At 38.7% G+C, this 27006-nt stretch overlaps 1 protein-coding gene across 1 annotated transcript in view; it reads right to left on the reverse strand.

Moving 5' to 3' along the window:
* Positions 1-265: 265 nt before the first annotated feature.
* Positions 266-27006, reverse strand: part of LOC115732637 (putative disease resistance protein RGA3) — a 42571-nt gene continuing 15830 nt past the window's right edge. Inside the window, exons 3-6 of the mRNA XM_048279782.1 lie at positions 8160-8224; positions 5208-5924; positions 3244-3729; positions 266-541 (exon numbers count right to left, since the gene is read on the reverse strand). Coding sequence (XP_048135739.1) covers positions 266-541; positions 3244-3729; positions 5208-5924; positions 8160-8224 — 1544 coding nt within the window. The remainder of the gene's footprint in view (positions 542-3243; positions 3730-5207; positions 5925-8159; positions 8225-27006) is intronic.

The following is a 27006-nucleotide window of genomic DNA, read 5'->3' on the forward strand; positions in this document are numbered from 1 at the left end:
GTGTGGATTCATATTTACTTCTATTTATATTGAGGAAAAACTATAAATATCATATGCCAATGGGTTCGATTTCCCACAGCGACAAAGATTCTAATCTGACTACCACTTCGTCGTTTGGGCAAAAGTAAAACCCTAATCTATCACCACTTGCCGTTCTCTTTCCCGCACTCTTTGCAAGGCACTTGACACACCTTCGTAACCTGTTACAGTGAACCCGACAGTTTCGAGTTCTCCAGCCCTAGCCCGGTTATTGACGTCGATAGCTTCAACTTCCCAGCTTCTCCAGCCCTGTTGTTGACGTCGCTAGCTTCGACTTCTCCGGCCCTGTTGTTGACGTCGACAACTTTGCCTCCTTCGACTCCATGACAGCAACGTCATCATCCTCGATAGCTAGCTCGAGATCTTCGTGAAACCTTTGCATCCAATTGGCATTTGTTCCGATCAAACAGCGACAAAGATTCAAATCGACCGGATACTGCTTCACGAGGTAGTCCTGATCAAACGACACTGAGCCTCGTCTCTCACTCTCTCTATCTATATGCTAATCAGGTTACGAACTCAGGGTTAAGATGAGGATAGAGATGCAATTGAGAAACGAAGACCTGAAAGACTTGGGGACTTGGGGGCTGAGACTGTCGCGGAGGAGGCGATCTTCCTATTAATTGATTTTTTTTTTAAGTTTTCTTTACGAATTGGAGCCGCATCAGCACCATGTCAATACTTTATATGCTAAAAAAAAAAAAATTGAAAACATGACCATGGACTCCGGCGTGCAATGTCACGTCAGCGATTTTGGTTGAGTGGTTATCTGAAAGACTTGATTTCGTCTAATTCCAAGCTTTTATGACTTGATTTTAATTTATCGAAATTTAAGAATTTGATTGCAGATTGAGAGAAAAGTTGAAGATTTTTTCATGCAATTACCCCAAAAAAAAAAAAAAAAAAAGAATGGATCGATACTTCCATCTTTTGCATGAGAGGAGATTTGAAGAAAACAGAAAGGAAGTGGGATACATAGGTAAGTTATGCTGAGGTGGCAAATGCCGAGAAAATTGTGTTATTACCATAATGATAGTGAATTAGTGGGGAATTTAGGGTATTATTTCATGGGACGATGTATTTTCACAGCCCCACGTGGCTAATCCTGAGCTTTTGTTCATCAATAAAAACGACGTCCTTCACCATTTGTTCTTTTTTTTTTGTTGTTGCAAAAACTGTGATTTTATTAGTGAGAAAGAGGGAAATCAGAAAATAAAATGACTTACCTCAATGAAAATCTTCTTCATCCCAACCTTTCACCGTGCCTCTCGTAGCACCTGCCCTTCCCTTTTATCAGTGACACAGACAAGCTTTAAGAACATGAAGAAATTCAGAACTTATATGATGCTTCTTCTTGTGTCAGACGATTTGAGAAGCAAAGAGGTAAGAGGAAAACAGATGGATGAGAATGCACATTAATTGGGCCTTACTGGATTTCATTTGGCGTTGGTTTATGCCGATAACCTTTGTATGGTTGCATTGAGATCGCCCTCCCACTCCTGTACCCACTTCTGTCTGAACAGTGACACATACATTAGTTCTGGTGTGCTTAGCTTACCCTTAGAAAAGACGTTCATTTTGGGGCACTCTTCCACTTTAATATTCCATAAGGATGGAAACCTCAATATGCAACTTGTGATGGAGGAGAAGCATTCTAGGCTTGGCAGATTTTGGAGTATCAACCATTCTAGTTTTCCAAAAGAAATTACTTTTCCTTCTCCATTTTCATCTTTTGCCACTACTTCTTTCATTCTTTTACATCCTATTATAGTCATTTTCTCAAGATGTACCAAACTTGGGATTGCTGAAGCTGTCCCCGGATGTACCAATCCAGAGGAATTCTTCACCTCCAACTCCGTCAAATTCTGGAAGGATGTCATGGCTGGAAATAGTATCGTCAAATCGGGACAATCCCAAACCTCAAGAGTTTTGATGCTCTGAAGAATTTTAGACACTAAATAGTCTTCTCTCCACACACGCTTTAACTTGTGTAGCTTGCTCAACTTAAGTTCTCTTAAACTTTCAAGCAACAAATGTTTTCCCTTGTGAACAAACCCTTCGTCATGAAATATATCTTCAAAGGAACTACATAAGACCTCAAGGCTTTCTAGATTCTGAAATCTCTCCAGGAGGAATCTGAGAGGAAAGACGGCCTTTCCATCATGAAAACATGCCAATGTCGGTGCTTTTGACTTGCCACATATGTCATCGCGAAATTTTCCATCCCGTATCGTATGAATATCCTTATCGACTAATAAAAGTCTCTCTAAGTGGGGAAAGACCTATCAAATTGTCAATACAACGAGAGAAGTAAATTCAACAAAGGTTCAATAATGAGTCACGTGTTATAAAAAGGTAAACCAAAGTCGGATGTCGCATGGAAGGTGGCCATTTTCTTACAATTCAATAGATCTCAAGAGCCCTACGTACACGTCTCGAGCTTTTAAAGTCATTATACAAATACAATTGTGATCAAGTGCTCCACTACAACCATCCATATTGAATTTTTGAAGAAAATATTTTGTGTAGAAGTTGGTACTGTTAGGTTGGTAGAGTGAATTTAAATTCAAAACCACCGAGCTCACCAAATTTGTCTTTTTATTAGAATTTTGTATAACAAGATGCACTCATAGTAACTAAAATATATGGGGGTCCCCATACTTAAAATTGTGCGTATGATATTAGAGATATGTTGTCTACGAATTGACAGTTAAAGGGTTTCGGATTTTCCATGGTATCATCATGTGACATAGATATGTAGTGGACGTGAGATATAATGCGCGATGAAAGAAAAAAAATTTAGAATATAGTGAATTAAATTTCTAATGTTTTTTCCACTGTTAAATTCATGCTTTTATGAATTCATAGAAGATACAAAAGAGAAGAAAAATTCACTAGTGAGACGTGTCAAGAATGGAGAGGACCGCATGTCTAAGTTCTTATTGGCTTTTGCAAGGAGCACAGAGCACCAGAATACACAAATTTCAGTTGGATTAGATGAGGAATATCGCACGGTGCCAACAACAATATGTAATTATTTTTGTAATTTTAGGGTTTCCACAGACAAAAAGTACACTCACAATATTAAAAAAGGCATGTCTTATGTGGTGGATAAACCGATACGTAATGACGTGACTATACGGTGGACATGACATTAGTGAATGCGTTTTAGGAAAAACTGTGAAAGAGCTGTAGGAGTCATACCCTCTCAAATGAATAGTGTGCTTCCCAGTTTGAAAGGTCCTGCTCATGGTCTCTCCGAGTCCACTTGTTCATAAGTGCCGCAAAGGACAGTATGTTTAGTTTATCACAGTGAGTCACTCGCAAATCCTGCAAGGATGGCCAGCTCAAAGTAGGAAAGTTAGGACAAAAGCTCTTGAGTCGTGGCATATCATGTAACGCCAAAGAGGTCAATTTCGGGAAAAGAACTTGAGCAATAGTGGAGTGCCGGGTGTCATCTCCACTCGAGACTATAACCTCGAGCCCACAAGACTCTACTCGAAGTTCGGAAAGTTCGTTTAGACTTGTAGCCAACCAACACGGAAACAGATTTTCAAGGCTCTTACAGTTATGAACCTCCACTTCCCTTAATCGTTCACAAGTGAGAGTTTCTAGAGGATTGTCGGTCCATATTTTGCTTAAATTGTCCATGTGTGAGAGAACAATCTGCCAAAGTTGAGGAATTTGTACCTGCCATATTATGAAAAAATGGCACAATGAATGTCATTACATTAAGTTAGGAACACAAAGAAGGAATTTCTAAACTTCCCCAACTCTCACAAATCATGAAAATTCAGGAGCGTATTAGTGACACAAACAGGGAGGGGCTGAATGGTGCTTTCTATTCAGTTGATTGATGATTAAGGCCGAGTATACTGTTAATAATCAACCCCAAGTTCCCCAACAATGGAAAAAGACAAATTCAAAGATATCAACCTCAATCAGATGATCCCTATGAGAAGCGAGGATGGGAGATTTTTTTTTTTTGTTTACGATGAGATTAATGCAATCCGGACTTGTCACTACCAAAAAAAACAGACTGACTATTTCCACACTTCCCTAAAATCGTTAATAATCAAAATTGAGTATTACGATGACTTTTTGAAATACTTCAGTAATGTGGGGGATAACTACCTATTATTACAGGACAACTCATGTATGATAAATAAACGACATTCAAGTAAATACATAATTAGTAATATCTCCCATGATTAACAATCAAATAAATGTGTAGATACTTGTTTTGATGAAACGTTCGACTCCCAAATAATACTAAAAAAATCTGGGGCAAAAACATTAAAATGAGGAAAAACACAAGCATTTCCTTCATCAAAAAAGAAAACAATAATTGAAACTTGTATACAATCCGCAACAAAGGCCAAAATGAAGGGGGTAAAAGAGTGGCCTGTTCAGTTGGCATGTATTGATTGTCTTTTCAAGAAGTGATGTAAATTAAAATTGGTAAAGATGTTAGCTTGTATTCGCTGAATTCTGTCAGAGTAAAATTGAAAATTGACTTCTAATCTTCACTAAATAGAGTGTGTGGACACGTGTATATTCCTTGCTATTTAACTTTGACGTAAACATCTCCCAAACTCTATCGAATCTATAAAATGACAATTGAAATTTTAAATGGGTATTTTGTTTTAATTTATAATCAGTAGAACATTGGTTATAAAGAAAACGCCTTCTCTAAATTTTGGAGTTCCGGTTTGCCGATAACAAAAGTAACAATTCTGAAAGGATATGGAGATGTACAAACTATTGTTATACATGTTGAGGATTACAAACTTTTAACCTTTGTCGTAAATATTAAAGGATCCTGTACCCAAGTCCGTACAAAGCATGGGAGTTCTACTGGTTATTAGACGTTTACTTATAACTAGACGATTTTGAATACGTGCATATCTATCAATGTTTCAATTGTTTTGCGCTAGAAATCCACGGATGTTATCTTGGATTACAGTGGGAAGGTAAATATTTCGATCATCTTTGTTTTGCTAGGAAACATGAGTCCAATTAGATATGATCAAAGCACTAATGACTAAAACTACGATCATTTAATGTAGCATTTATGTTCGGACATGGCACGTACTCTGCATTGTCCAATTCTATGTGAATATATTGCAAATGAAATGCCAAAAAATGAATTTGTTTGAAACACCGACCTGTGGAGTGAAAAGTGAAGGGGTGCCAAGCTCATTCTCCATCAAAGATTGCCAAGTCAAACTTCTCATCTTGGGGCAGTGGGCAATAGTTAGCCTTTCCAGGTTGGGACATTCCAGCATATGATTTTTCCCCAAGAGAAAACTAGTCAAATTGGGCAAGCATTCCAACTCCATCTTCAAGAGATTTGGGAATGAAATCTTCTCCACGACTCTTCCCCGCCCTTCCTCGTCTGCGATCACTCCTTCCATCTGACCGCACTCCTTTATTTCCATCGTTCGAAGACTAGCAAGGCACCGAGTCATTGATGGTGTAAAAGCATGTCTCAAGTTGCTGCACTTATAAATGGTCAGACGAGCTAGAAAATTGTAGGGCAGTGCTCCTTGAAGATCTTCGTTCCATATTCGCCTCAACTTTGGTAAATTCACCAAGTTCAAAGTCTCAAAGGAAGGCAGCACCCGAGTGCTGTCCACATCCTCGAGGCCTTTAAGATCGAATATTTCTTCTAGTAACTCGCAATTGCGCACTTGCAATGTCCTCATATTGTCTAAAACAAGCATCAATCTGGATGAAATTGCATTAAAGAGTGATGGACATTTATCCACCACCAGTGATTCTAATTGCCAAGACGACTTGATGGGAATAAGTTTGATGTGCCATTTTTCAATCAACTCGGGGAACTCAGATAACCGCATTTTCTTTACTCCAACTATCGTTGCCTGTAAGAAAATGCATCGAACAAGCATTAAAGGTCGGGTTAGCAAAAAAAAAAAAATACTCTGTTGGTGATCAAACCAAGTCAATTGCTCGGGGATTGGTAACCGAGGCATACCATTCCTTCAAACATGTTTTGGATGGTGACGTCAAGGTTTTCCTTCCAAAACCACACTTTAGGTTTAGTTACTTGTACTCTGTCTAGCTTTGGCGCCTCTACTAGTCCCTTAGAGAAGAACCTCATGTTGAGACATCCGATCACAATGACATCTTCTAATAAAGGGAACATCAAAGTGTATCCACTAGAGCTGAAACATCTCAACGCCGTCAACATTTGAAGCTTTAAATACTTCAATTGTTTGAAAGCCACTATACACCCATCTTCACCTCCCTCATCAACGATGACTTCTGTCAACATTTTACAATTGCTTATGCTCAATTTTGTGAGTTTCACCAAATTTCTTGCTATTGTCAGCGTGAAAATACGGGATAACCCATCACAAAATGACACATCGAGAGTCTTCAGGTGTTGAAAATATACTTCCTCATCCCATATCATCTCAATGTTACCCATTGCAAAGATATTTAATGTCTCCAGGCTAGGAAACGCAACCTGAGGAATTCACACATGGTATTGGTGATTCAATAATATTAGGAATTCAAGAAGTTCGAAGATGTAAATATAGATGAGTGGCTAAGAGGTGAGGGAGGATTATTAAGTTGGACAAAAGGAAAATAAAACTAATAACATAAAAAAGGAGTAAAAGAATTCCATCCGAAGAATTTCTTCTTCATAAATGGGTTACCAAGTGGAGCATTACTTATCCGTCTACATAACAAAGCAGACCCAACAATACTTTCAACCTCAAATTTTGGCCCAACAAGTTCAAATAATACACATAGCTATTGTGCAATGAATGTGCTCATATAACTATGATACTATCAAATTGGTCTGTTATAGATTCTAAATTTAAATCGAATCTTTCCAACTCTCGGTTTAGTTGATTTCCCATAAATAACCAAACTACACTATTTATAGCAATTGTAACATCACTCGGAGATGGTTACTTCAATTACTAACATTGACGAACATCTTCAAGGAAATTGCAAAATTGAGTAAGATTGAGGAAGAATTCATTAAAAGAAACTAGAAGCACATAAATAAAAAGTTGAACAATATATTGGTGTAAAATAAAAAAAAAAATAAAAAATTACAAGGTACAAGGAAACGCATGGAAGTGGCAACGGTCTTCCTAACGATCATGGTCTATCGATTGTGGTCACCCTAACCAGGAAGGACAGTTGAAAATGCAAAAAGAATTAGGGAAAAATCCAAAAAAGGGCCCGAAGTCTTCATGTTTTCTCAAATAAGGGCTCCAAGTGAATATTGTTTCAAAAAAGGGCCCGAAGTCCTCATATTTTCTCAAATAAAGGCCCCAAGTGAACACTGTTTCAAATAAAGGCTTGAAATGACCATAAATTTTCAAAAAAAAGGCATGATTTAGGGGTATTTTAGTCTTTTTACTTATTTAATTTTTCTTTTTCTTTTTTATTATTCTTTTTGTTATCTGTTTTCTAAAAAAAAAAAAAAAGGGAAAGTGGACATTCACAGCCGGGAGGGCAGCCCTCCCGCCTGTGGCCACCGCCCCACCGCCGGAGGGCGGTAGGCCGGGGCGGTGAAAGCTTGGCGGGGTCGCTGGCGCCTCGACGAGGGCCGGCGACACCGTCGGCCTTCGCCCCGCCATTCGACCCCCCACCAGCGGTGGGGTGACTGCCACACGAGAGAGTAGCAGCCCTCCCGTTTGTGCATGGGTTTTTTTTTAATCAGGAAAAAGAAAAAAAATGAATAAAAAAATTAAAATGTGAAATGACGAAAACACCTTTCACGCCGGACCCCTTTTTGAAACATTATGTTCACTTCGAGCCCTTAATTGAAACATACTATATCACTTGGGGCCCTTATTTGAAACACGGTTCACTTTGGGCCCTTATTTGAAAAAACAAGAAGACTTCAGGTCCTTTCTTGGATTTTTCCCAAAGAATTATTTCGCAGATTGATTGCTGTTAATTGTGGTGGTCGTCCTATTCGGCGGTCCTCCTAACTTACGCTTGTATGCTACTCATTTTATGTCAGAATATTTTAACCAAAATAAGCTTTGTAAGTGATTTAGTTAGTTTTTATTTAAACTATGCTTTGTCTCTGGTGTATTTAATATTTTGACGTATCGTTAATCGGATACCTCTCGATTGAAGAGTGCATGGGAGCATGATTTGATCCGGTCCCGACTTCGAGCTTCTCGTGAACCTGTCATTGGTTTTTCATGGATTAAAAAAATTGTCACTATACGTATTGCCTATATGAATCAATCTGCAGGAACATCTTCAGTGATGGAAAGAAAAAATCAATCTTACACTTTAGGCGAGAGAAGCACGTCAAACTTTCCAAACGCCGTAGATGTAAATCAGTCAATTTTGGGAATGCCGTAGTTTCTGATGCTTCTATTCCCCATCCCTCTTCCTCCATAATGATCGTCTCCATCTTCACGCAATCGCTTATGCTTAATTCTCTCGGTTGTGCGAGAGATTTAATCATGGATGGGGAAAACATATATCCGAGGTTATCCAAGCTGGTGATTTCTAACGTCTCCAATCTCGGAAAGGCAACCTGGGATATTTGCTCACAGAATTGGTGATTGAGTTAGATTACGAATTTCAAGAACTTCCTGATCTAAATATAGATGAGTGCCAAGGGGAGTGGGGGATTATTAAGCGGCACAATAGGAAAAAAGAGGAGTAAAAAGATCTCCTTACTAATACGGTATCTAATTTCCTTAAGTATTTGAGAGAATAACAGAAAAATTTCTAGAGGACTCACTAAAAAAAAAGGATAGGGAATCTTTCTCTGGTCCTTTCTTGGGCAAACAACTTGGAATTTCAGAGCTTAATTTGATTACTGAGCTACTTTTATCCCACTTATCTCTCGCAGATTCTAAATTTAAATCCAATCACCGGTCTTCAGTGTAGTTCATCGTGTAAACTAATCAAATCACACTTTGTACCACCGTATTTACATGTTCTTTCCATTTTTGCTAGTCCAAAAATGAAATGGATGTAATTTCTTTTCTGGGCACAGTTTCGTAAATTGACTAAAACTTCGTCTATATAAAGAAGTGGAACCATAAACATTGTTCCGCATTGATTCAAAAGGGTATGCAACATTGGAAGTCACTCGATTGTGAAAGAAAATAGATTAGCAATTCTGACAACAACAAAAAAAGATTAGCATAGTTGCTTTTGTTTGAAAACTCAGTCCTCATTTCCATTCTTCATATTGGTTTTTAAGAAAGTCACCTATATTTATAGGTTTTGTGAATGATATCAAATTTCGAAAACTAAATTCGATGGAATTCATTTCAAAAGACTAGACATTACTTTAATTATGGAAGGACTTTAATGCCGATATTCCCCCATACTATGCTTAATGAACCACTATTAACATAGATATACTTGCAGCATGTAACTTGAAAATAACTCAGAACCCATCACAAGCTAAATTTACGTGGATTTTCCTACAATTAGTTGGATTTCTACACAATTAAGAGAAATGGCAGATTGCTTTACCTAATTACAGAGAAGGCATGAACGTACGAGCATCATAATCTCTGGTACATCTAACTAGCAAAAGACATAAAACTCAAGAAAATAATTAATATTCTTTTGGTAGAAAGTTACCTGTTGCCCGTTGAAGAATGCAATTTGAGTGCCTGTTGGGTCGCCTGATGTGCTACTCGAAGGAGCTGTCTCGGCGTTTAAAAAGTTCTTGATATTTGGCAACTTACGCAATTTCAATACACGCAACATAGGCAACTCACATTTGCCAAAATCATCAGCTTCTACAATCCCCTGCACTGTCCCGCAATCGACAACTTCAACCTCTTCTAGCTGTAGAAGTTCTCTTGCCACTGAAAGAGGAAATAGAACTTCCATCTTGTGGCATCTTTCAACCCGTACTACTTTCAATGCACTGAAGGACTTAGAGGAGATTTGTCCGTAGCATATTTTCTCCAAGTTGATCAGCTTCACGAGAATTAACGACTCCAACGTATTAAAATTTGTATGGGATGTCCAATGAAGGATGTAATGGGTGGAGGGGCTATCCTCGACCTGTAGATGCTTTAATTTTGGGAAACCTTTTCTGGATAACGCGCCAATACTTTGCTCAATTTCGTCCAACTCACCCAAAAACAAATTGTCAGTTTTCCCTAACATGCTTTGTATGCATCCTTTTCGAAGAACATCACCTTTTTCATGCAAAGTGAGCGCCAATGTCCTCGATCCTTCGTACGTGGGCAAACCATACCAATATCCTATTTGGATTTCATATTTGGTCAATTTCTCGAGGTTTAGATCCTGCGGGAGCATGTTCGGATCGGGAACCTGCATATGCAAAGTGCAGAGTCTCTCTATGCGATTCAATTCAATCAGACAGGCATTAGTTGGTGTAGTTTGCTCCACGACATTCCATTGATGAAAGCTCTCCTCCATATACAACTCCTCTAAATTGATCAAGCTTCCAAGCACAGCCGGTTCAATTATCTCAAGCGAAAGACAATAGCTTAAGTCTAACAACCTCAGCTCTACCAGTTGTCCAATTTCTTTCGGCAATCGCCGAATTTCAGAGCTCATAAAGCTAAGAATTCGTAACTCTTTTAGCTCGCCCAGAATGGCTACATCGTCTAACGTACAACGGTGAAGACACAAAGTGTGCAAGATCACCAGCAGCTGAAACGAAGAAGGCGAACGAGCGAGATGTATCCCAGTAAGACTTAAGACCATGAGTTTCCTCATAGACTTAAATAATGAATTCGGAACGTTAAGAGATTTATTGTTTGTGAACAACAAAAACATCTGCAATTCGGGGCAATCTAAGTCTTCAGGAAGCTCCTCCATGTCTATGTAGGGAAAGCATATCGCCCTACAAGTCTTGACCTTGTCCTTTGACAACTCTATTACGAACTTGTCTTTATCTTTTAATACAAGAAGAGATTGATCTCTTGAAGCGACGGAGGCAACAAACTCACGAACTAGGTCATGCATCTTGAAACCATCGCCGTCTCCATTCTCCAACAAAAGGGAGGATGCTTGAAGAGTGCGTATTATTGAGCTCAACCTATTTCTAGCTTCCTCTATGCTACCATATTCTGCGTATAACCCCAAACCCACGCCGTACCTCACCAAATTTTCCAGAGAGGGCTCGGACACACCATAAACAACACAGAGCCGTAGAGTTAACTTCACCTCCTCTTCTAAATCATCATAACTCAGTTGCAACATCTTATTTATCACATCATTGATTCCTTTATCTTTAGACATCTCGATTCTTTTCAAAGTGTCCTTCCATTCAGAAAAACCAGCGTCTTTAAAACGTTTTGCAATTGCGAGAATTAGGAAAGGCACACCTGCGCATTTGTGGAGCGCTTCATCCGCCAAGGGTTTGAACTCGTCAACGTGAACTTTGTTCCCCACGATCCTCTCGAACAATTCTTTTGCCTCCTCCTCCTGCAGCTCACCAAGGAGGAAGTCCCTGTCGCAGCCCATTTCCCTTCGCAAAACATCTCGATTTCTCGACGTCAACAGCAACTTGCATCCTATGACTTTGTTGTCATGTCCGCAAGGAATGCCGACTGATCTCAAGTCCAGCCCCTTCCACAAGTTGTCCAGTATTATGAGCACCTTCTTTTTCTCCCTCTCCTCCTTTTCCAACCTTGTGCGCAGAAGCTCCGCTCGCACGCTGACAATATCCTCGTTCTTTATGTCACTAAGGCCCAGCGCATGCGCGATCTCTCCTTGAATCCTCTTGAAGTTTGGATTTTCTGACACGTCGGCCTTAGCGACCAGGTCGAACGACTTTTCTTCCCTTATTCTCCTTTCGGCATCCACCAAAAGGGTGGACTTGCCAACCCCGCCCATCCCGTAAACCCCGACCACGCTGTTGCTGTCATTGGCAAGAGCGTCCATGATGTCCCTTATCATCTGAGCTCTGGATTCGAAGACACCATCGTCCTTAATCGCAGTAGAGGCAGAAGAAGCAGAGGCCGTGGCAGTGGTCGACGGGACGACTTCTTTGCCCTCTCTCCTGGCCCGAGTCGGAGCAGTGACAATTCCCGGAGCTGGAGCTCTGAAGGAGATGTCGTTCAATTCCTTGAATTCACAGCCTTTTCGAGCGAGGTCCTGAATGACTTCGATCTTGTCCTTGGCCTTCCTGCTGAACTGATAGCGAAAATTGGGGTCAGGAAGAGTCCCGTAGCAGCAAGTCTTGCTCGCCTTTTCGAAGTCTCCCACCAGGTCTCCCGACTCCTTCAAGCCCTTCTCAGCACTTCCCTGCCACTCACTGACGTGGCTGTAGACATGCCGAAGATTGTCTCCGGCCTCTCGCACGGCATTCTGGATCCTCTCAGCCTCGTACGCCAGCTTCCCCACTTCCTTCTGAAGATCCCGGGCGTATCTCTTGGAGGACATCACGTAACCGAATTGACGCTTGATGGGAATAACTACCCACTTCAAGACATCCCATGCAATAGAGACGGCAGAATCGGTCATTTTTCCTTTGATTTTTTTTTTTTCCTGAGAAACACGGAGCAAGAAAATAGAGAGACCGAGAGAGAGAGAGAGAGAGAGTGATGAAAAAGAGCAGCAAACACTGAGGAGGAGGAGGAGGAGGAAGAAGAAGAGGAGCTGGACGAAGAATGGTAGCGCGGCGGAGAAGGAAGAGCGAAACAGAGCAAGAACAATGAGAGACGAAGGAGGAGAAGAAGTTGAGTGCAAAATAGGAATGAAGAAGGAAGAGCGAAACAGAGAAAACACCTTCCGTGTAGATGGAGAGAGCAAGCTCTAAACACAAGTAGTACCAAATCCAAATCTTTGATTGTGCTTTTTTTGTTCGTCAAGGCTCTTTTACCTTTTCTTGTCCTCGTAGAAATTCATCAATTCTTTTCCTTTTTTCAAAGGCAAAACGAAATATTTTAATTGGTATTTCGAACTTTTGGTTGGAGACTTTGAGTTGGTTTGCGGGGGATTGCGTGTTGACTGAGTCGGGTGGGTGTGGGAGGGGGTCTGCCTCCTAGTGACCGCCGACCAGGGCCTTGAGAACTAGATGCTGATTCCAAGCGTTAGAGCCACCACGACATGCTTTGCCTCACTTGCTCAGACAGTAACATGAATACGATACTAAATCGTTCCCTCCAGCGAAATCCTTCGGCAGCACTCTCGCCACCTCCATGCATCGGAGGCTGAGCATCGCCATGAAGATGACCAACACTAGCGAGGCGCAAGAGGCCAAGTTAGGTCCTTATATATTAGATTTGGGCTAAGTTAGGTCCTTATATATTGAATAGAGATTTTTGATAATGTTCTACTTATTAACATAGTAGATTTGGGCTAAGTTAGGTCCTTATATCTAATCAATGTTGACCGTTAGTTGAAAATAAGTATCGACTTTTCATTTATTACATCTCTCATTTTCATTGATTTGTAAAGCCCCTCATAATCATCTCTTCAAGTGACAGGCAAAATTAACTCAAAATTGATGTTGTTTAAATTTTTTTGGCCAACCATAATTGTGACATTAGCATTTCAAATTACTCTTAAGTCCTATCTTTATACATTTACTAAGACTATTTGTTCTACCAACAAAAAAAAAACTATCACTATTTGAAAAGGTAATGAATAACTTCTAACAAAACAAAGTTATGACTATTAGAGTACTGAAGGACGTTCTCTTTGTAATTACTTTTTTTTGGCCGGACTTTTGTAATTAAGTTGATAAGGACCTTTTGCATAATAACTACCTCGTTTACGAGGAATAAGTGCATATGGTAAATTACAATATAAGGACCGCTCTTTAATTTTTTGTTTCCCACTATCCCCACTGCTTCTCCCCTCTTCTTCCTAAATTATTATCGATTGAATTTTTAATATTTTTTAATTTGTTATTTTGGTAGAGAAAATTCTACATGCTTAAAATGTTTATGATTTAAAGTAAGTTTTCTACTAATCTTAGCAACAATGGGATGGCACGAGGCCGTACCTCGGATGGGGCAAAATTTCTCTGTAAAGATTGCCATGCGGGGCATCTAGGAAGGCAACAGATGGAGCAAGATGAGGAAGGCAAAAGCAAAGTTAGACTTTGTGGACTAAATTTACAAACTCAGAAATATTGCAAAATGAAATCGGTCATTATTTAAAAAGAAGATAAGAGAAGGAGTAGCGATAGTGGGAAACAAAATATGAGCGAGAAAAAGTATACTTAATTAATGATTGTTGATTTTCAAGAATTAAAGGATGTTTTAGTCGGTTCACAGTGAAAATAGAAGGTGAAGAATGAGATGGGAGAGAAAAAATCACGGTGAATGAATGAATGAACTTGTGTCATAACATGGAAGGTTATTTTGGACAAGCGACAATAAGAGTTGTTTACCAAGTCAAAGAGGGGTGGAAATAGGTCTATCCTAAAGAACATTGAAGATTGAAAATTTATTTAGCAAATCATAAATGAAGAGAAAAGTTTCATAACATATTTTATAATTCTCATCCTCATCGGCCAATAAATCTCGCACGAGATGTGGAATGAAGCAATTCTCGATGAAAGATTGGAGGTGCAAATCCATGTCATCGTTGATTATGCGTCAGAGGCCGAATGTATTGGACTGTCAAATTTTGTAGCACCCAAGAAGACCCCATGGTGACTTCTACTTTTGAAAAAGGAGTTAAATGGATGAGGGCCACTAGGGACGTGGATATCCACTTTTTGCTGGAATAATAAGATAATATAACGGTTGAGATTTAGTATTAAAATGTCGAATGGATCCTTACGTAATGGTTAAATGGAAAAAGCAGAAAACAACAAAAGGATAATTATCGAGTCCCCATTGTGGCCAAAGTCTCTCGGGAGTAAGCATCTTTGTTAAAGGTTTAGCTTTTTTTATAAAGCGTCTTTATTAAAAGCGGACTCAAGAGGGTAAGAGAGATGGATGGGACACCCCCACTATCTAATGTCTAGTCAAATTATTGCATCTTCTGGCCTGCGCAGCGTGCATAGCTTTTTCCCGATGATATGGCTCTATCAGACAAAAGAACACATGAGGTCCCTGTTGACTAGACATGGACACGGACCAATTTGCATCCGAAACCGACTCGTGGAATAATTAGACTCGGCCCGTTAATTGGGATCGGTTTCGATTTTAAAAAATTAGGAACTAGCTCAAAAAAAAAAAAAAAAGGAAAGAACCAACGGCCATAATTGCAATGGTCATCTCCCTTTTCTTTTTCCTTCTAAATTTTCTATAAATATCAATGCTTTCCTTTCATTTTTTCTTACAATTTCTCTCAATTCTCTCAAAGTTTCTTAATCCTGGCTCAATTCTGTAGATTTTCTAAATCGGCTTTCGCCAATTTTCTGACAAAAATGATAAGTGGAAGCTCTGCTCAATTTTCTGACAAAAATGATAAGTGGAAGCGGAGCTTGTGACAAGAAAAAGAGCCCGATGCCGATGGGGATGGGGGAATCCGATTATCCTCAATCTCATAATCAATATGATGATCAATATGGTCCTCTTAAGTTTACATATTAGGCAGAAGATGATGATAATATCAACTATGTTCCCAACGTCAAGCACGTCCCAACGCAAGAAAGTCTTCATCTCTCTACCGACGTCGAAGAAACATCGACAGCAAAAGAACGGGAACGATAGGCCCGGGAGAGTAAAATTACCAAACGGATTTACTTCTGGAGCATAAATCTACTTATATGTAAACACGCTTATATTATCATAAAGAACAAGCGTGTGTCGCATTCAACATAATTTCTTAAGAAAGTATGAACCCTAGTTAAATGGGATGATTTTGCTTCTTTTGATGATTGATTTGCATATGGTTGATGTGGATGGGATGGGAACCCATTGCAATAATCTTGAATAGAGCCAATCACGTATTGGCTATATCTTAATGATAGTGCGGTCCAGACAGACACAAGCATAATAAAAGCGATATAAAGGAAGGCCAATATTAAAGTACTCATTTCATTTGTAACAGGTAAGGAAAAGGAGAAAGTGATAAGGACAAAATTATGTGATGCACGTGATGATCCAAGTGAAAATGCCAGTGAATTCCTTGGGTATGGACTATGGATGTCGATCATCTAACCTTAGTTAAGGCCTTAACTAAACCCCCGTCAACTGCTTGGGAATCTGAAAACTTGAAAACACATTGCTACAAGTCCAAAATATCCAATATAAAGATAGAAAAAGACAGCTGTCGGCCGCCTCAATCAAGACAAGAACGGTGACTTCTAAACAATCGACTGTTAGAAAAGAAAAGAGTCCGCCAACTTGCTTAATTATATTGTCATTTCTGTTGCTTTCTTCCTAACGTGGATGGGTGATATTTATATTGAAGGAAGCATCATGTTGGGAGTGAAGGTTAGTTAACTTCATTAAATTAGAAAAACCAATAATGTTTACAAAGGCTATTTCAACCCTAAATTGATTATACAGATACTAAGTTATAAATAAATACTGATTCGATGACTTGGTGGCATGGTGCGGAGCCATAGGAAATTTCTCCTTTGTACTTTAGAGCAACACGAAAGTATCAATCAAAGTCTCTGATGATCGAATTGGTTAATTTCTAGCTTCAATACAGTGTGGATTTGCAATTGAAGAAATCCTTGAAACAAGAATTCTAAGCAAGAAAGATAAAATAGCATTGCAATTGAGAGGAAGCTTCTTTGTTCTTGAGTAATTGGACAAGACTAGACCTGTCAAACGGATGAATCAGGTCGCGTCATAAATTATCCGACCCAAATGAACCCATTAACCTGTTTAGACCCATTTATGCGTAATGTAAATTTTTCGATCTATACCTGACCCGACCCATATCTAACTCATGCCCAACTCAATCCATATTTCTAAAACACTCCTATGTTTAATCCAGTCCAAGGAAAGTTACTTTTTATAAATTTTTGAAGAAATTATTTTACTAAATCAATGTGAATTTTTTATTATTTATAATTTTGAAAAAAAGTATTTTTTATTTCTTTTAGAAATATGATTTATTTTATTTTATTTTATTTTTATTTTTTTCTATGACTTTGACCTGATTTAACATGCTTTGCTCCCGTGGTTTAACGCAACATGTTATCTTCATGTGAAAATATTTTTTTTGGTCGAAGTGAAAATAATATTTTTTTGTGTAAAAAAATGAAAACAACTGAGGAGCTGCACGACCGTCTCCTCTTTTATCCTTTTCATTGCCAAGAAACTCTTTCTCTCTCTCTCTCTCTCTCTCTCTCTCTCTCTCTCTCTCTCTATTACGCTCCCTCCAATCATCCTTCATCTTCATCTGCAACTTTTCTTCATTCCCTTGTTCTGCTTCTCTCTCCCATGGTGACTTCCACTTTTGAAAAAGGAGTCAAATGGATGGGGCCACTAGGGAAGTGGATATCCACTTTTTGCTGGAATAGTAAGATAATCTAACGGTTGAGATTTAGTATTAAAATGCCAAATGGATCTTTACGCAATGGTTAAATGGAAAAAGCAGAAAACAACAAAAGGATAATTATCGAGTCCCCATTGAGGCCAAAGTCTCTCGGGAGTAAGCATCTTTGTTAAAGGTATAGCTTTTTTTGTAAAGCGTCTTTATTAAAAGCGGACTCAAGAGGGTAAGAGAGATGGATGGGACACCGCACGGCCGGTTCGGTGGAACCGGCGGTTCCGGTTCCACGAAAAGGTGGAACCAGAACCGGCCGTTGTAAATTCCGATTCCGGTTCCGAATCGGAACCGGCGGTTCCGGGCTGGTTCCCGGGCCGGTTCCGGTTCCTTTTTTAATATTAATTTTTAAAATAATAAATATTAAAATAAACATAATAAATTATAAATTATAACATACAATTAAATTGTACATTGTAATAAAATATGGGGGAAAAAAAGAGAGGAGGAATGGGCTTGAACTTAATGAATTATCATTAAGCGCCTACATATCTTCTTGGGGATAGAAGAATCAAAGCCCATGTAGTTCTTTTACCTTTGAGAACCCCAACTTACCTCATCGTCAATCGTCGCTACCCGTTGTGGTACCCGTGGCGGTGGTATCTCCAATATCATCGCTAAAAAATTCGTGTTCACGATCTAACTCTTGGTGTCGATATTTCGCCCTCGTCCAATCACCGACACAAGCTTGAGCTTCCACAGAGTCCGGACTTAATCTTGAACGGTGACAGTCCAAAATTAATCCTCCAGCACTAAATGCTTGTTCAACTGCAACCGTTGAAGAAGGGGTTGCTAATATCTGACGAGTGATGAGGGCGAGAACTGGATAATCGATTTGGTGACTCTTCCATCATTTCAGGATTTCGAAATCTGTACTATGATCTACATCACGAAACTCAAATTATGTGGTTAAATATTTTTCTAATTCAGAAATACTACTTGTTGCCCCTTTTTGTTTTTTTTTTGCCTACTCTTAAGCATATTATACCCTCTACTAAGTGAACTACCACCTTCGCTACGTGAGGCAGTATATTGTAAAGATCCGGAATCACTTAAACCATATCTACTACAAAATTCTCCATATAATGCTATTATAGATTATTTAACATCTCATAGTATATTTGAAATATCTATTGAATCTTTCAAATGTAAACAATCATGATAATACACATTCAAATAATCTTGTAAACCGTCTAATTTAATACGTGGATAAAAAATAATACCAATTAAATAGACAAGAGGAATTTGCAAATAATAATGCAACCATTTTTCTCGCATTACTAAAATAGTTCGACCTAATTCGGTATCATTTTCATATTCACTAAAAACACTACCAATATTAACACACTCTATTAAAAATAAATACGTAGTAGGATAATAAATACCAGATAAAGTCTTAGTAGCATCATTAAAAAATTTCAAAAAATCTAAAATTTTCTTGCAAACGTCCCAATGTTGAGAAAGTAAAGTAATTTCGAGAATATTTTGTGAAATAAACATACATAATAAATCTTTATAATCAAAAGTTTGCCGAAGCAACTCGTACGTAGAATTCCAACGAGTCGGAATATCTTTTGGAAATCTTCTTGCACTTCTCCCATTTTGTTTACAAAATTTTCCCTATGATTTCATAAAATGGGGACGACTCCATAAAAATTTAATTGCACTCTTTATTGGGGCGAGAAAAGTGTCAAGAGTTCGTAAACCATCTTGTACACATAAATTTAAAACATGACAAGTACATCTAATGTGAAAAAATTGTCCGCCAAAAGTGGGTTTGCAAATATTTTCTAATTCGGGAATAGAAGTGGTATTTGCGGCGGCATTATCAAAACCAATTGAAAATACTTTATTTATTAAATTATATTCTTCTAAAACTTGCCTAATTATTCTATATATATTATGAGCCGAATGTCTTTCATCAAAAACTCGGAATGCAATAAGTTTTTTTTGAATCGTCCAATCGTCACCTATCCAATGACACGTGACGCCCATATAAGAATGAATTTGTCAAGGATCACTCCAAATATCGCTACCTATATGCACACGTCCATTAAATTCCGCAAAAAAATTTGCTAAAGATTTTTTTCCTTTTTTATAAAGATGAAAAACTTCGCGTTTAAGAGTATTTTTTGGAATAGTTGGCGCTTGATGAACCAACGCAGTATTTATCAAATATTTCATATTAAAATTTTCACCAGTATTAAACGGAGCATGATCAAGGGCAACATATTCAGCTAATGTTTGTTTATAAAGTGCATCAGTGTAACGAAATATAGGATGAGGATTAGAAGTGGCGTACTCGGAAATTTGTTGTTGCGTATTGTCAATCCCCGCTTGCGTTGGATGTTTTTTCGTCAAATGCCGATGGAATGTTCCGTACCCATCTCCTTTCGTAAATTTATATGTTTGCGAACAATATTTACATTTTATATTATACTTACCTTCGCCTTCATCACGTACCTTGTCGAAGTGTTGCCACAAGTCGGATGTATTATCTCGGCCCTTCCGTTCCGGCTCATTTGCCGTTGACGTTTCTTCGACACCGGTGGGAGGATGAAGACTTTCTTGTGTTAGGATGTGCTCAACGTTCGGAACCGGGACATAGTTGATATTATCGTCGTCGTCTTCCCAACATGCATACTCACGAGGATCATATTCGGGAATGGGATACTCGAAATCTCTCATAGTCATCTTGCCCTTGTCGGCATTTCTGCTTCCATTTGCCATTTTTGAGAGAATTGATTGGAAATCCGATTGAGAGAATTGAGTCGGGATTGAGAGAATTGGGAGAATTTGAGCGATTTGAGAGGATTTGAGAGAATTCGAGAGATTGTTCAGAGAATTTGTGACAAAAATGAAAGGGGGAGCATATGTATTTATAGGCAAGAATTATTTGTAATTCTCTTTTTTTTATTTTATTAAAGCAACGGCCCAAAGCGCGTGGGGAGGGGGGGGAGGAATGGGCGGGACCCGGAGGCGGAGAGCCGCTTTTTTTTTTCTTCTTCCTTACGGTTCGGAACCGGCGGTTCCGAGTCGGTTCCCACGGTTCCGGAACCGTGGGCCCGGTCAACAGGATGGTTCCGGGCCCACGGGCCCAAATGGCACCCTCTAGGACACCCCAACTATCTAATGTCTAGTCAAATTATTGCATCTTCTGGCCTACGCAGCGTGCATAGCTTTTTCCCGATGATACAGCTCTATCGGACAAAAGAACACGTGAGGTCCCTGTGGACTAGACATGGGCATGGATCGATTTTGATCCAGAATGGACCCGTGAAATAATTAAAACTAGCCCGTTGAACGGGATAGGCGGTTTTGAATCGGAACCGGCCTGGCGGTTTTGAATCAGAACCGACCCGGCTCCTCACGGGCCGGTTCCGATTTTAAAAAATTAAGAACCAACCCAAAAAATCAAAAAAAAAAAAAAAAGGAAAGAGCCGACGGCCATAATTGCAACAGCTATCTTTTCCTCTTTTTTTTTCCTTCTAAATTTCCTATAAATATCATTCCTCCCTTTTCATTTTTCTTACAATTTCTCTCAATTCTCTCAAATTCTCTCAAGTCCGGCTCGATTCTGTCAATTTTTTGAATCTGCTTTCGCTCAATTTTCTAACAAAAATGGCAAGTGGAAATGGAGCTGGTGATAGGAGAAAGAGCTCGATGCCGATAGGGATGGGGGAATCCAATTATTCTCAATCTCATGATCAATATGATCATAATGAGTTTACATGTTGGGTAGACGATGATGATAATATTAACTATGTTCCCAACGTCGAGCACATCCCAACATAAAGAAGTCTTCATCCCCTACCGGCGTCGAAGAAACGTCGACAGCAAAGGATCCGGAACGGTAGGCCCGAGAGAGTACATCCAACTTATGGCAATACTTCGACAAGATACTTGTAAGCAAAGACAATTACAAGATAAACTGTAAATATTGTATGAAATCATACAACTTTAATAAAGGAGACAGCCATGGAATATACCGTCGGCATCCGGCGTAAAAACATGCAACGTAAGCGAGGATTGATACCAGGTAACAACAAATTTTTGGGTACGTCAATCCTAACACATCTCCTTTATTTCATTATAGTGATGAACTTTATAAAGAAACATTAGCTGAATATGTTATCATTGAACATTTACCTTTTACTACTGGTGAAAATTTTGATTTGAATTTTTTGATCAACACTGCATGTACTTCGCTAGCAAAACCTGTTCCGAGAACTACTCTTAAACATGAACTTTTTAGGGTTTATAAAAAATAAAAAAAAGGCTTTGTAAAACTTTTTTTATGGATTTCAATGGATGTGTGCATATAGGTAGTGACATTTGGAGTAATCCTTGACAAATTCATTCTTATATGGGTATCACATGTCATTGAATAAGTGGCGATTGGAACATTCATAAAAGAGTACTTGCATTTCGAGTGTTTGATAAAAGACGTACGGCCGATCTTTCTTCTAAGACTGAAAAAAAAAAAGCGTTAAATAAAATAGAAAAAGATACTTAAAAAAAAATAATAATCAAATCGCACCATCTCTGTAATAGGTAAATGCCTCTTTTTCTCCTGAAGTTGTCGGAATTATTCGTAATAAGATATTGGCTACAATTGAAAAGGTCTTATCAATAAAATTTCCATTTATCCTCGATCTAGGCATAGATAGCAATCCATTCTATAATTCTTTTCATTAACTCTCGTGAGAAAATGATCCCACAAACAACGGAATTGTATAGTACGAAATAACATAAAAACAGACTCATTAAATACTGCTTCCATTCTCAATTTAGAAAATATTTGTAAACCCTCTTTTGGCGGAAATTTTTTTCACATTAGATGTGCTTGTCATGTTTTAAATTTATGTGTATAAGATGATTTAATAACTCTTGAGGCTTTTCTCACCTCAATAAAGAGAACAATTAAATTTGAGAGAGAGAGAGAGAGTTGAACCCGTGCGTTTGGCTTCGATGAATCTTTGATCTAGATTTTAACAAGCTAGTAAGTTGCAAGTGTGTTTCATTCATTGGGAGAACAATCCATAGAAAATCTAAAACTTTTTTACATGCGACATTAATATCCTAAACATTTTCATCCCACCAATACTCCAAATTTATATCAATAATTTTGGCATTATTTTCATTAGGGTTCCGCGCATAATGACCCATCCATGTTAACAAATAAAATCCATGGGTGGACAATGCCACTGATAGAATAATTAAAGAAGTTGTAGAATTTCTGTATTTACTTCAATGTCTATACATGAGCCTATTTATAGGCTTTACAAGGCTATTTATAGTAAGATAATATTAAAAATATCAATTGCAATCAATCATGATTACAATCGGGGAGATACACAGAATCGTAATATATTTCAAATAGAATGCTAATATATTTCTAACAGCCACATCAGTATTTTAATGGCCGAGAAGGAAGTCTAACCGAAGGTATGAAAAAGAAATTATCCACACGAATTTCTTTACAATTTATAATTAAGGAAATCTAACAAAAGGTATAAAGAAAAAATGAAATATCCGCGTGAATTACTATAATTTACAAGTAGAGCCAAATTTGAATATCGAAAGAATTATATCCACACTTTACAGTACGGTGATAATGCCCTTGCTCAACTCTCTGAATTTTACCATCCTCAATCCAATCCAGATTCTCGGTCCTGGAGTCGGCCGTTTCAATCCGCGGCAAGAAGATGCATCGTGCCATGGTGCGGAAGCAGTCGGAGAGAGATCAGAGGATGCAAAGGATTCGCGAAGATCTCGAGCTAGCTATCGAGGTTGACGACGTTGATGTCATGGAGCCGGAGGAGGCGAAGTTATCGATGTCAACAACGGGGCCAGGGGGCCGGAGAAGTCGAAGCTATTGACGTCAACAATAGGGCCAACAACAAGGCTAGAGAAGCCGGAGAAGTCGAAGCTATCGACGTCAATAACCGGGCTAGGGCCGGAGAAGTCGAAGCCGTCGAGTTTGCTGCATCAGGTTACGAAGATGTGTCAAGTGCCTTGCAAAGAGTGCAGGAGGAAAAGTACACTAAAAGTGCCATAAATTTTGTATGGTGTTCATTTGAGTGTCGTAACTTTTAAAACGTTCGCTTGAGTGTATTAACTTTCAAAAAGCATTCGCTTAAGTGCCATGTTGACGTGGACGCCCGAAAAGCTGATGTGGCAGCTGGAAAACCGACGTGGCACGCCGGAAAAATTACTATAGCACTCAAGTGAACGATTTTTCTTCGACGTGGCACTCAAGTAAACCATTTTTGAAAGTTATGGCACATAAGTGAACGTTTTGAAAGTTATGGCACTCAAGTGAATATCATACACAAGTTATGGCACTCATTGTGTACTTATCTCGAGTGCGGGAAAGATAAGGCAAGGGGTGATAAATTAGGGTTTTACTTTTACCCAAACGACAAAGTGGTAGTTAGATTCGGAACCAAGACGAGTTCGATCGGCTGCCCATCCGCAAGAAGCTTTGGCTCGGTTCTACAAAGAAGCTTGGGCCCGGTCCTAGGTGCGGTGGAAGGAACTCGTTAGACCTTGCAGTATTGGCTGGGCGATGACACATCCGTGCACATATAAAATTTCTGCAGAAAACGGGATAAGTACACTATAAGCGTTATAACTTGTGTACGACATTCACTTGAGTGCCATAACTTTCAAAACGTTCACTAAAGTGCCACAATTTTCAAAAATCGTTCATTTGAGTGCCACTTCGGAGAAAAATCGTTCACTTGAGTGTTATAGCAACTTTTCCAGCATGCCACGTCAGCTTTCCAGCGTGCCACGTCATCTTTCCGATGAGCCACGTCAGCTTTCCAGCTGCCACGTCAACATGATACTGAAGTGAACGTTTTTTGAAAGTTATGGCACTCAAGTGAATGCCGTACAAAAGTTATGGCACTTCTAGTATACTTTTCCCGCAGAAAACTCAACCATTGTTTCAATCGAAGCTCTCTGAAGGTTCAATAGAAATTCAATGACTGATTCTCAGCATAACTTATTGTTTATGAGTTGGTGTTGGTGTTGAGATAAATTTGTTGAACCCAATCCTTTTCGGGGATCTTGTTTACTTCATTGAATTGTTCATATTTTTCGGAAATCTTGTTTATATGCGTTATCTATGGCAATCTACAATGCATTGGCAGAAGATAGTGCCCAATATCCGGGGGCTACAATTGACAGCGTAGCTTTTTCCTTAATTCAAACTTTGGTTCCGTATTCGGAAGGTAAGATATTTTTTTTGGATTGTTCTTGCTCGTAAGAATTCAAACAATAAAGATATTATTTTATTTAATTTTTTTAAATATGGTTGGATGAATCTTATTTGTAAGAATCCAAACAATAACTGGATAAATGAATGTTATTACTTGATTGAGCATGTTTGATTTGATCGGGAACTAACTGGATAATCAACAAAATAGAGCATGTGATGTTTCCAATTTATTTGCGATTCGGTTCAATTAGGGTCGAATCCGAACTGAACCATACCGTTCATCATGGTCACCCCCACAAGGAAGTGATGCTTTTGAAATCAATCTCATGTTAAACTTTTAGTCGTAAAAAAAGCAAACAAGAGAAATAAAAAGCAAGTCAAGTTCCACAATAGCAGTAAGTGCAGAACAGGAAAGATTTCCTTCTCCGATATATTTGTTTCGCACGGAGGTTTTGAGTTCTGAATTTTGAGGGCCCGTCCGTGGGAGAGTCGTCGAATTCATGTTTCCTAAACAAGAATCAAACATTTCCTATGCAATCTGAAGATTGGTCTTGGCCTGAATCACAATTATACATACGTACATTCAGTGAGTGAACAGTGCTCTCGTCACTCAAAACTCTTTCCCATCAATACTCAGTCATCAATTCGCAAAATCGCCGGCGAAGATGGGTCTTTCAACCATGACTCGCGAAAAGATGGCGCCCCACGCCGTCATGCTAAAGCAATCGCAAAGAGATCCGGGAACACAAAGGAGCCGCGATGGCTTCGAGGGCATTGACAAGAGAATCCACCTGAAGAAGGCAGGTTACATGCTTTGCAAAGAGTGTGAGGCTGAGAGGGAAAGAGATGACGGATTAAGGTTCCACAGTTGCGCTCACAACGATTCGGTGATAGCCGGATTCGGGACCAAAGAAGGCCCCATCGCCTGCCTGCAAGAGAAAACGCCTGGCCGGGATTCCGCAGTAGCGGAAAGAACAGGTTGGACACCCTGGAGTCGATGGTGGCCATGCGTCCATGCTCAGCTCCGGATTTCGTGTTGTTGCTGAAACATAGCTCGGGGTTCGGACGTGGACGGTTAAAATATGATCCTCGTAGGATTGAGTTTGCATTTGAGTTCCTCAAACAAATTTTCTTTGATCATTGCTTTGCTGTCGTTAATTTCTACGTGCAAATCTCATCAATATATGAATCAGCCATTATTTTTACGTGCCTAGTATATTATAATTTGAATTATACACATCTGTGTTAAGTCTAAGTCTTGACACTTGCTTTACACGTAAAATCGGATATTAATCAATATGTAATTGATTGTGCTTAGACCTCTCTAAATTAAAGTTGTTACGATTATCAACAATAGCTTGTTTTAGTAGATTGAAAAAAGCAAGGAATAACAATCAAATCTCTTGATTGCAAGTTAAAAAATAAAAGAACGGATGTAATCAATAACTATATTTCCCATAATCGAAATAAAAGGTAACTCTACAAGATTATTTGACAAGAGAGATGGTTGAAAAGTAGTAAATTTATAAAAAATTGTAAAATATGTTAGTTAATTAAAAAATTCATATTCGAAAACATGTTAGTTAATTCAAATTCATATTTGAAAAATTATAAGTGCCATATTCATTTAAATTAACGAATGCTAATTCCCTCCCATCAAACATTAATGTAAGTGCATGATAAGAGATGTTTCTTTCTTTTGAGATTTTTAAAAATAGGACAACAATTTCCTCATACGAAACTGTTTTTGTTTGACTCGGAGTTTTGACTGTTGATTCCCTGGGGCTTTATGTTTATACACTCGATTATCGATATTTTATAGCACCGGTTTCCAATTCAAAAAATAAATTAATAAATAAATTAACTGATAGGAATTATCTACTCATGTTCTTTCGCGTATCCAACCAAAACTAGAATCATACTTGTGGTCGAATACCAAAAGAGACTTTCTATCAAATACTCGGGCTCGAGACCGCTCTGAATTACAACAGTATATATAGATACACCGAATACTATAGTTCTCGCTCAACTCTTTGAAAGTAGTATTCAGTCATCAAATTGCAATCACCCACAGCAAGATGGAGTTCGCAACAAAGATGCACGATGAGACGGAAAACTGTGCCATAGTGCTGTGGCAACCGCAAGAAGATCCGACTATGCCAAAGGGTTGCGAGTGTCCATGCTCGCCTTGGTATGCCGAAGTGTGATTGCTCGGGTATAATAGTTGGAGAAAGTTTTAAGAGCACCGAAAAACTTTACTAAAACTGTCTTAATAGACAACGTGGCAGTCTTTTATTGGATGTTGAAACAAGTGA

The sequence above is a fragment of the Rhodamnia argentea genome, chromosome 5 (assembly GCF_020921035.1).
Source record: "Rhodamnia argentea isolate NSW1041297 chromosome 5, ASM2092103v1, whole genome shotgun sequence".
Taxonomy (NCBI): Eukaryota; Viridiplantae; Streptophyta; class Magnoliopsida; order Myrtales; family Myrtaceae; genus Rhodamnia; species Rhodamnia argentea.